The 11,979-nt window shown below is 45.9% G+C and overlaps 1 protein-coding gene across 2 annotated transcripts; it reads left to right on the forward strand.

Annotated features, from left to right (window-relative positions):
- The first annotated feature begins 6,511 nt into the window (after positions 1 to 6,511).
- On the forward strand, positions 6,512 to 11,016 carry diras1a (DIRAS family, GTP-binding RAS-like 1a). Of its 2 annotated transcripts, none has more exons than XM_069141965.1 (4): positions 6,512 to 6,738; positions 9,024 to 9,202; positions 10,044 to 10,214; positions 10,520 to 11,016. In XM_069141965.1, exons 2-4 carry the CDS (start codon positions 9,065 to 9,067, stop codon positions 10,808 to 10,810), a joined length of 600 nt encoding a protein of 199 aa, XP_068998066.1. In that variant the 5' UTR covers positions 6,512 to 6,738; positions 9,024 to 9,064; the 3' UTR covers positions 10,811 to 11,016. The 2 variants fall into 2 exon arrangements, with proteins under 2 accessions (XP_068998066.1, XP_068998067.1); XM_069141966.1 differs by lacking the exon at positions 6,512 to 6,738 and adding an exon at positions 6,760 to 7,059.
- The last annotated feature ends 963 nt before the right edge of the window (positions 11,017 to 11,979 follow it).

The following is an 11,979-nucleotide window of genomic DNA, read 5'->3' on the forward strand; positions in this document are numbered from 1 at the left end:
TTTATACTTTGGTTCAACTGGACGACAAAAATATTTAACCTTTTAAAAGAATGTAAACGTTGTTAAAGAAGAATTAAAGGAGGAAAACGCTCAAATGATCACAAAGGCTAAGTGAGTTTGTTTACATGAGTTTGTTTATGTAAACATGAGTTTGTTTACGCAAACATGAGCTGTCGAATATTTTAACATTTTATGTGTAAAATCATAAATTTGGAGGAAACTTGATGTGAGAACGACGCGTAGCTGTTGTTGATAAAGTGGACAAGAGGACGAACGTCTCCGAACGTCTCTAAACGTCTCTAAACGTCTCTAAACGTCTCACGCTTCACTGATCACAAAATATTTCAGCTCTTTGGTTTCAGAGTTAATTTACCATCAGCTTTTCAGGAGGAAGATCAATGGATGAAGGTCAAAGGTCAGAGGTCAGAGGTGTATAATAAAAACCTCTCTGTCATGACGTAAGCTCCGCCTCCCAGCTCAGAGAACTTCCTGTCCCCAAAGCCTGAAAAACATCTGATCTGATTCGTCCAACAGAGGTCAGAGGTCAGAGGGCCTCCTCGTGCAGCTTCATGATCATGTGACATCAGTTTGTTCATGTAAAAAGGTTTTTTATATAAGAAAAGCAGCTGAGTCGACGTACCTGCTGATCACTTGTGACTCACTTCCTGTTTCCTGTTTCCTGTTTCACTTTCAACATGTAAATATACATCTGAATTCAACAAAATAAAAAAAACTCAGAATCTTCTAATTCGCTGGAAACTTTCCAAACATCAGCTAAAAGTTTGGAAGCAAAACATCCAGGAAATGTTTTATTGACACAAACAACAACAAACCTTCAAAATAAAAGCCTTTACTAAACAACAGGAAATTGTCCCCTAAAAAGTCCTGAAAGTGGAATTTTTTTTAAAGTCACAGAACTTTGATATTCGATGATTCAACACGTCAGACGAAGATCACAGCTGATATCCAGCAGCACCGAACCGACACCGAACAGAACCAAACGCACAACCACATTCACTTCCTGTTTCACTTTATGAACAGACCTGAAGCTGGGACGTTTGAGACACCTGAACGCACCACAACACGCCTGAAAACACAAACAACCTGCCACCTCCTTATTTCCCTTCTGAGAATCAACACCAGCTGATTCTGTTCTTCAGCTCCGACACACAAACCATGAAGATTCAAAAACAACCAAAAATTCAACAACAGAAACACAAAGAGAGACGAGAATCCCGTTGAGACGGCATCACGTTTCTCTCCTGGGGAGACGAGGAGACGAGAAGACACCGGGACAGACGGACAGAAACAGACCGCAGGAGACGTTGGAGGCCCGAAAACGATCCTCCGGCCGTAAACAACAACCGACCGAACGTGAAGCAGCTCAATGTGACTTTCAGCCGATCGGATCAACAATCAACACAAATCAGATTCAGAGTCGATTTCCAGGATGAAAATTTAACTTGATGTTTTTTCTGCGTTCAGTCTGAATATTTGACCTTTATTCTTCAGCAGCAGCTTTTCAGACGACATCTTTGATTCATCAGCTCCTCATCCTCCATCCTCATCCTCCATCCTCATCCTCCATCCTCATCCTCCATCCTCCATCCTCATCCTCCATCCTCATCCTCCATCCTCCATCCTCATCCTCCATCCTCCATCCTCATCCTCATCCTCCATCCTCATCCTCATCCTCCATCCTCATCCTCCATCCTCCATCCTCCATCCTCATCCTCCATCCTCATCCTCATCCTCCATCCTCATCCTCCATCCTCATCCTCCATCCTCCATCCTCATCCTCCATCCTCCATCCTCATCCTCCATCCTCATCCTCATCCTCCATCCTCATCCTCCATCCTCATCCTCATCCTCCATCCTCCATCCTCATCCTCCATCCTCATCCTCCATCCTCATCCTCCATCCTCATCCTCCATCCTCCATCCTCATCCTCCATCCTCATCCTCATCCTCCATCCTCCATCCTCATCCTCATCCTCCATCCTCATCCTCCATCCTCCATCCTCCATCCTCATCCTCCATCCTCATCCTCATCCTCCATCCTCCATCCTCATCCTCCATCCTCATCCTCCATCCTCATCCTCATCCTCCATCCTCCATCCTCATCCTCCATCCTCATCCTCCATCCTCATCCTCCATCCTCCATCCTCATCCTCCATCCTCATCCTCATCCTCCATCCTCATCCTCCATCCTCATCCTCCATCCTCATCCTCCATCCTCATCCTCATCCTCATCCTCCATCCTCATCCTCCATCCTCATCCTCCATCCTCCATCCTCATCCTCATCCTCATCCTCCATCCTCATCCTCCATCCTCCATCCTCATCCTCCATCCTCATCCTCCATCCTCCATCCTCATCCTCCATCCTCATCCTCATCCTCCATCCTCCATCCTCCATCCTCATCCTCCATCCTCATCCTCCATCCTCATCCTCCATCCTCATCCTCCATCCTCCATCCTCATCCTCCATCCTCATCCTCATCCTCCATCCTCCATCCTCATCCTCATCCTCATCCTCATCCTCCATCCTCCATCCTCCATCATCATCCTCCATCCTCCATCTTCATCCTCATCCTCCATCTCTCTGCCTGCATGAACCCCCCCTTCCCTTTCTCACACACACACATACACACACACACATACACACACACACACACACACACACATACACACACACACACACACACACACACACACACACACACACACACACACACACACACACACACACACACACACACACACACACACACACAGCCTCCGCAGGAACAATGAACGAAATGAAAACACAATAAAAACGCAGCTTTAACGAACACGACTTAAAATCGGAGTGAAACCTGAAATATTCTGATGATCCGGACTCATCAGCCTCCTCCCGTCCGATCCGAGATGGATCCGCAGCGTTCAGCGGCAGAGCCGAATCGAACCGAGCCGAACCGAACCGGGCTCGGGCAGGCCGGGAGGGACGGCACGGACGATAAACCGCGAACGGATGGAGATTTAACGGATTTAAAGGTGAAAGAGATGCGAGAGGAAAGAGGAGCGGTCGGTGCTTACCTCATGACGAGCAGAGCTGAGATGAAGAGCACTGACAGGGAGGAGGGAGGAGGGAGGGGGGGAGGGGGAGGAGAGGGAGGAGGGAGGAGAAAAGAGGAGGACGGGTGAACTAAACAAATCCTTTATGTGTAAATCCTACAACAAGATGATGATAGTTTTACTAAATAAGATTAAAGTGAGCAGCATCCTGTAAGAACCACCGACGGCCACTAGAGGCTCCAAAAAAAAAAACCGTTTTTATTTTTACTATCTCGGTGTTGTTAGCTAAAGTCACTCCTTCTTATTAGTTTTCTGGAGGTCCATCTGAAAATAATCCCTCATTCATTAGAAAAGAAGATTCAAGAAGAACTGTTTTTGGGGGCGTGCCTGTTTGATTGACAGGCCTGTGGTGCAGTCAGGTTACAGCTATCGGTGGGCGGGACGTAGTATCGTCAGGTTTCCAATCAGATCGGTCAGATCCACCGCTGGCTCCTCCCCCAGCTCGTCCAAATATGGTCACTTCCTGCTCCGAACCGCTCCGAACTAACAAAGATGGTGACGGACAGAATCTGAACTGGAGGATTCATAACGTTCACAAACCAACGATGACATCACTGGGGGAGGAGCAAGTGGGAGATCTGAGGACACCATGTCCCACCCACCACAGGCCTGTCAATCAAACAGACACGCCCCCAAAAGCAGGTCTTCTTGCAAACTGGATAGTCTGGAAAAGGTGGTGGAGAGGAGGACGCTGAACAAACTATTATCCATCTTGGATAATCCTGACCACCCTCTCCACCTGCTGCAGGGACAGAGGAGGACGTTCTCCAAAAGATTCCTCCAGCTCCGCTGTCACAAGGACAGATACAGGAGATCATTCCAGATACAGGAGATCATTCCTGATACAGGAGATCATTCCTGATACAGGAGATCATTCCAGATACAGGAGATCGTTCCAGATACAGGAGATCGTTCCAGATACAGGAGATCATTCCTGATACAGGAGATCATTCCTGATACAGGAGATCGTTCCAGATACAGGAGATCATTCCAGATACAGGAGATCATTCCAGATACAGGAGATCATTCCAGATACAGGAGATCATTCCTGATACAGGAGATCATTCCTGATACAGGAGATCATTCCAGATACAGGAGATCATTCCTGATACAGGAGATCATTCCAGATACAGGAGATCATTCCTGATACAGGAGATCATTCCAGATACAGGAGATCATTCCAGATACAGGAGATCATTCCAGATACAGGAGATCATTCCTGATACAGGAGATCATTCCAGATACAGGAGATCATTCCAGATACAGGAGATCATTCCAGATACAGGAGATCATTCCTGATACAGGAGATCATTCCAGATACAGGAGATCATTCCAGATACAGGAGATCATTCCAGATACAGGAGATCATTCCTGATACAGGAGATCATTCCAGATACAGGAGATCATTCCAGATACAGGAGATCATTCCTGATACAGGAGATCATTCCAGATACAGGAGATCATTCCTGATACAGGAGATCATTCCAGATACAGGAGATCATTCCAGATACAGGAGATCATTCCAGATACAGGAGATCATTCCTGATACAGGAGATCATTCCTGCTGACCGCAATAAGACTGTACAATAACTCACCTCTGGCAAAATCCATCACATAACAATAACACTGTTGACTGTGTTTCTTGGTTTGTTGTATATTATATATATAGATATATACTGTACTGTATATACTGTGCATTTTATATTTTATATTTATATTTTTTTACTGCTATTTACAGCTATTTTATTTTATTGCTTTTCTATTATTATATTATTCTATTCTATTATTATTTTATTCTATTGTTTCTATTATTGTCTTATTGCTTCTGTATGTATGCTGCTGTAGCGAAAAAATTTCCCCTCGGGGATTAATAAAGTAAATACCTACCTACCTTCTTGAATCTTCTTTTCTAATGAATGAGGGATTATTTTCAGATGGACCTCCAGAAAACTAATAAGAAGGAGTGACTTTAGCTAACAACACCGAGATAACTGATGGACACATTTTATTCACTTTGGATTTGATGAGAGAAGTTGAATGGGAGTCTATGGAGCCGAAGGCTTTTTGGAGCCGACGATGAATATTTTCTATCATGGCGACATTCCCGGGAAAAATCACAACCAGCTCACAGCTGGTGACGCTGGTTGTTTCTCCAGAGAGGGTGGGCGGAGCTAACTGTAGCAGGCTGGCTCTTCAACTACTGAATAACTGACGTCACGCAAGCGATGATGCTGTTTGGATCTCTGGACACAGTTGCAGTTACAGCTTATGTCCACAGGGGTCGCAAAATGAAAATCTAACTTTAAGTTGCTGTTAGCATCTGTTTCTCATGAAGGAAGAGTCCAATATTGCAGTAATATAATTATGGAAAATAAAGGAAAAATAAAGAAGTAATGTCACAAATTTGCACTCTGACCTTGTTGTTTCTTCCGCAGTTCTCCGTCTGGTCCACCAGAGGGAGACAAACATCCTGTTCGTTCACCTCCAGCTGCTCCCATTCAGACCGGATCAATATTTAATGTACCGGACCTACTTCCTGTCCTCGTGTGACAACAATCAATCACTTATCGATCACTCACCATTATATAACAACAAATTGAACTGATAAAACTGATAAAAATAGACAATTAGGCCACTCATTTATTTGTATTTTATTTGAGCACATTTAGTTTTATTTTATAATGAGTTCGGTTTTCAGATTTTTTTTTTTTCATTTCTAATGTGATAAAACTGAACTCAAAACCATCTGCAACGGAAAAAAAAGAGCAAAGAATAAATCGACTAAAAAAAGACAATAAAACGGATATATATTGTTAAATTAGAAATAGAATGATCTATTTTCTCAGAATTAAAGGCATAAGAGCCCAATCATGTAATCAATATGATCACCTGTAATTAAAGAGGTTATTTTAAAGGATGTGTCAGATGGAAGCTGATATGATCCATGTGTGACGTTCCTCTGTTCTCTCCGTTGATGACGTGTCTGAGTGACGCTGATGGAGGAAAACAAATATTTTTACTTTGGATGAGGAGGATGCTGAAAATACCACATCCGGTTGGCAGCAGCCCTCAAACTAAAAGTACATCTCATTTTCGATTTAATGTGTTTATTTTGAGTTTTATTTTAGCAGAACGCTAAAAATGTCACGTGACACAATAACAAGCTTAAACCGTAAGATCACAGCTGGACTCTTACGTGGAATTCAACATGTAATATATCAAAATGTTTCTTAATTGGTCTTATTTGTCTTTAACACTTCACATCTGTTTCGATTTTATGCCACAAAATAATGTAATCAACGTTGTAGCTCAGACAGGCTTTTATTCTGAAAATCAACCGAAAAAACCCCAAGCGGAAGTCTTGTTACTTGTTTTTGCAAGTGGAGCAGAGGAAGGAGGTGATGGAGAGGGGAGGAGGAGGAGGAGGAAGAGGAGGGCTGAAGAGTGCTGATCAGCAGCAGGTCTGATGATGATGATGATGATGATGATGATGGTGATGATGGTGGTGGTGATGGTGGTGGTGGTGTGAGTCAGACAGCGGAGGGTTCAGGATGCTCACAGCCGCTCCGGAGTAGACAAACCCCGCATCCACACCCAGAGAGCGCGCGAGGACCCGGAGACACGGTGAGTCCGCGGACATCACGCGCACACACACGCCGGCCTACACGCACCGTTAGCCGGGCAGGAGGGCGGCGGCCCGGCGGCGGCCCGGGGACGGAGATCCGCGGCCGGTTCTATTTCGGCTCATCATCACTGTGTGTGTGTGTGTGTGTGTGTGTGTGTGTGTGCACGGACGTTCGTGTAACGGGAAGGGGCGCGCGTGCCCAGACTGTGCGCGTGCCCGGTGCCTCCTGACTATAGAGTGCAGTCAGACTGATTAACATGATGTGAGGAGGAAATGAGACTGAAGAGCTGCAGCTGATCGACGCGAGAACAAAGCAGCAGGTCAGAGTGTGTGTGTGTGTGTGTGTGTGTGTGTGTGTGTGTGTGTGTGTGTGTGTGTGTGTAAGTGTGTGTGCGTGTGTGTAAGTGTGTGTGCGTGTGTGTGCGTGTGTGTAAGTGTGTGTGCGTGCGTGTGTGTGTGTGTGCGTGTGTGTGTGCGTGTGTGTAAGTGTGTGTGCGTGTGTGCGTGTGTGTGCGTGTGTGTGTAAGTGTGTGTGCGTGTGTGTAAGTGTGTGTGTGTGTGTGTAAGTGTCGTGACAACAGCCTGTTAAAGCCTTGAAATACCAGCAGCAGAGATCTCCCAGAATAATCTGATGTTTAATACTGAGTGTTTCACGTAGATCTGACAGATTCTTCAGTTATAAAAACAGTGAAAGAGGAGAGGAGCAGTGCATGATGGGAGATCCCCCAGCAGGTTCAGGGTCACCTGATCAGCTCCAAACTTGATCAAACTGGAAGTATGAATGTTAAAGTAGAGAAGGTGTCATCACAGCATGGACTGTCATTAAAAGTGGACTGATAATAAGGATGTGGGATAAAAATGCAATACCAGCGAGTGCCACTAGAGGTCGGCTCCAAACAGCCTCCGGCTCCATAGACTCCCATTCAACTTCTCTCATCAAATCCAAAGTGAATAAAATGTGTCCATCAGTTATCTCGGTGTTGTTAGCTAAAGTCACTCCTTCTTATTAGTTTTCTGGAGGTCCATCTGAAAATAATCCCTCATTCATTAGAAAAGAAGATTCAAGAAGACCTGTTTTTGGGGGCGTGTCTGTTTGATTGACAGGCCTGTGGTGCAGTCAGGTTACAGCTATCGGTGGGCGGGACGTAGTAGTCAGGTTTCCGATCAGATCGGTCAGATCCACCGCTGGCTCCTCCCCCAGCTCGTCCAAATATGGTCACTTCCTGCTCCAAACTGCTAACGGGTTTTAAATCATATTCTGGATTTTACAGGAAGTCGATAAAGAAGCTGAAATCGGATCTCATTAAAAAACCATCACGACTCTCGCTGCAGCGTTTTAAAGAGTTTCTGGGACGTCATGACGACGAGGAGTTTCAGTCGTCCAACAACAGATAGAGATAGAGACTAAAGAGATAGTTAGAAGTTTAGAAAATGACCATTGCATCATCAGAAGAAGGCCGGAAACCTTTTAAAAACAGACTTTATTCTGTGGTGGAAATCACTGCATGGGCTCAGGAACACTCGGCTCAGATAATACGTTGCTCTGCTGCTGGTTTTAGTTCAGATTATATTTAAACAGATTTTTCTCATGAAGAACATTTTGTTTTCTGTATTTTTATTTGAGGACTTTTTGTCGCCGAGTATCTTCGTCCTTCCTCTTCTTCCTCTTCATCCTCTTCATCCTCTTCATCCTCTTTGTTAAAGTTTCTTCCATCATGCAGCAGTTCTTCCCATCGGGTCATCCCTCTTTATTGGTAGTTGTCCCCGCTCCCCCCCCCGCTGCCTGCCTCTGCACAGGAAGTGATGTTGCATGGTGTGGGCAGGCGGGTAACCATGACAACGCTGCTGCTGCTGCTGATGACATGTTTGTGCTCCCCTCCTCTCCGGGTGTATAAATCTCCGTCACCGTCATCTCTGCTCCGAGAGCCCCGTCACCACGGCGACCAGACAACTCTCACACGCACGCATGCACGCACACACACACACACGCACACACACACACACACACACACACAGCACACTGAACTGCTGCCATGGTTACGTCCAGAAACACAATGGATGCTATCAGGAGGCAGGTCTGTGTGTGTGTGTGTGTGTGTGTGTGTGTGTGTGTGTGTGTGTGTGTGTGTGTGTGTGTGTGTGTGTGTGCGTGTGCGAGTCCGATAAGGAGGCACTGAAACGTCTGACGTTATCAGAAACAGGGAACATGTTCTAACAGGGTGTCAGTGAACGCATCGCTCAGCAGAACTTTGTTTAAACCTTCGTCGTGCCTCCTCTTCCTCAGCCGACAGCTCAGCGACCAGCTGGTGGACTCCATTTCCCAGAATGCCCGAGCAGAGCAACGACTACCGGGTGGTGGTGTTCGGCGCTGGCGGGGTGGGCAAGAGCTCGCTGGTGCTGCGCTTCGTGAAGGGAACCTTCAGGGACACCTACATCCCCACGGTGGAGGACACCTACCGACAGGTGAGTGAAGCGGGTGGGCGGAGCAAGGCAGGTGGGCGGAGCCAGACAGAATAAACAGCTCCTCTTGTTCATAAGGTGAATTTTTTTTAAATCTTTTATACTTTTAATAGGGTCAGAAAATGGAGAGAAAAAATCTTTAATTTAATTTCTTTTACGACATTTAAACATCAACTAGAATCTGGAGGTTGTGACGGCGCAGCAAAAACATGGATGATGCAACTAAATAAATATTAACGCTTTCATCAAGTGGCGACCATCAGTGATGTCATCAACCATCAGTGATGTCATCGTTGGTTTGTGAACGTTATGAATCCTCCAGTTCAGATTCTGTCCGTCACCATCTTTGTTAGTTCGGAGCGGTTTGGAGCAGGAAGTGACCATATTTGGACGAGCTGGGGGAGGAGCCAGCGGTGGATCTGACCGATCTGATCGGAAACCTGACGATACTACGTCCCGCCCACCGATAGCTGTAACCTGACTGCACCACAGGCCTGTCAATCAAACAGACACGCCCCCAAAAACAGGTCTTCTTGAATCTTCTTTTCTAATGAATGAGGGATTATTTTCAGATGGACCTCCAGAAAACTAAGAAGAAGGAGTGACTTTAGCTAACAACACCGAGAGAACTGATGGACACATTTTATTCACTTTGGATTTGATGACAGAAGTTGAATGGGAGTCTATGGAGCCGGAGGCTTTTTGGAGCCGACCTCTAGTGGCACTCGATGGTATTGCAGCTGAAGACACTTCTGGATCAGAACCATTTTACAGAGCTGAAGCTACGAACTCTTTTATAAACAGTCTGTGTCTTTAACATGTGACTGTCTGTCGCCCCCTGCAGGTAATCAGCTGCGATAAGAGCGTCTGCACGCTGGAGATCACAGACACAACAGGAAGTCACCAGTTTCCCGCCATGCAGCGTCTGTCCATCTCCAAAGGCCACGCCTTCATCCTGGTCTACTCCATCACCAGCCGCCAATCACTGGAGGAGCTGAAACCCATCTACCAGCAGGTCCTGAAAACTGCTGACTCGTCATTAATGCTGCGTCATGTTTCAGCTTATTATTCTATAAAACATCGTATTTACCGACTACATTTTCATTAAATATTTTCAGGCTGGAAACTGTTTTGGAAGTAAATTAAATTTCACTGTTTGTAAATATAATAAAAAACCAAAACAACAAAGTTCTGATTTCACATGTTTGAAGCTGATGAGCTGTTTGTTTTGACACCGACTGTAGACGCCGGCATCTCTCTGCCACCGGGGGGCGCCACAGAGTTCGATGCTGCGGTTTGACGATGTGTTTTTTTTATCAGGTTGTGGCCATCAAAGGCAGCGTGGAGTCCATTCCCATCATGCTCGTGGGCAACAAGAGCGACGAGACGGCGCAGCGCGAGGTGGAGACGAAGGAGGGCGAGGCGCAGGCCGGCGCCTGGAAATGCGCCTTCGTGGAGACGTCGGCCAAGACGAACTCCAACGTGAAGGAACTGTTCCAGGAGCTGCTGGCGCTGGAGAAGAAGCGGGACATGACGCTGAGCATCGACGGGAAGCGCTCGGGGAAACAGAAACGGGCCGACAAGCTGAAGGGGAAGTGCAGCGTCATGTAGGGCGGCGGCGGCGGCGGACGCTCTTCTTCTTCTTCTTCTCTTCTTCTGGAGCCCACACAAACAAAACGACTTTTACCGCGGGGCCTCCGGTGTCCGAGCCCTGAACCGGACTGTGTTTGTGGTCCTAAAATGTTTGTAAATACAAACAAAAAAACGAACCACCGCTAACGTTTCAATAAAGGAATACTTCACAGATTTCTCCTGTTCATGTTACGGTCCAGTTCCTGTTTGTTCCCGAAGTTCCTGACGATTTTCTGCTGAATGCGATGTTTTTCTGCACGTTGTCATTATTTGATAGAAGTGGAGTCGTACGTACGTTAGGTTGACAAGCAGCGATAAAAACGGGAAGCCGGGCGGCGCGTTAGCATGCTAACATATCAAATGCAAAATCAATTTTGCGTTTTCGATCGTGAAAAGAGTCGACGACAGACTGTATATACATTTTTTTTTCGGAATATCCGCGGTCTGAAAAGTGAAGCTAATGCAGAAGTGCCTTAGAGTGTAATACCACTGAGAGCCACTAGGGGCTCCAATAGACTCCCATTGAAAAAGCATCAAGTTCTCTCCTGAAATATCGTCAGTAAAATGTTTTCCACAAATCTTCTGATCAGCGCTAGCTTGGGGGCGGGGCCTAGTGTCCTTGGCTCCACCCCTCACTCGTCCAAATATGGTCACTTCTGTTTCCAAAAAACAAAACAAGATGGCATTGATTAAAAAAACAGTGAAGTATTCCTTCATCGAACAGCAACTTTAAAGGGAAAATCCAACCTTTTGTCTGTCGGCATGTCGAGTACAAAGGCAGGTCCTGGGTGTGTTTAGCCCAGCTTAGCACAAAGGCAGAGGGACGCCATTAGCTTAGCACAAAGGCAGAGGGACGCCATTAGCTTAGCACAAAGGCAGAGGGACGCCATTAGCTTAGCACAAAGGCAGAGGGACACCATTAGCTTAGCACAAAGGCAGAGGGACGCCATTAGCTTAGCACAAAGGCAGAGGGACACCATTAGCTTAGCACCACGAAAGCAGAAATAAATCCATGTTTCCATCACACCAAGTTCATCCATTCAAACTGCATTGAGTTTTTAAATGATCTTTAATGTCACATGATGCACTCATCATTGTAACAAAGACGGGTTTGGAAGATATTTTTTTTTATTACAAAACAACAGCAG

Source organism: Embiotoca jacksoni, unplaced genomic scaffold (genome assembly GCF_022577435.1).
Source record: "Embiotoca jacksoni isolate LCO1_2020_lvr unplaced genomic scaffold, fEmbJac1.0.p SCAF_94, whole genome shotgun sequence".
In the NCBI taxonomy this organism is placed as follows: domain Eukaryota; kingdom Metazoa; phylum Chordata; class Actinopteri; family Embiotocidae; genus Embiotoca; species Embiotoca jacksoni.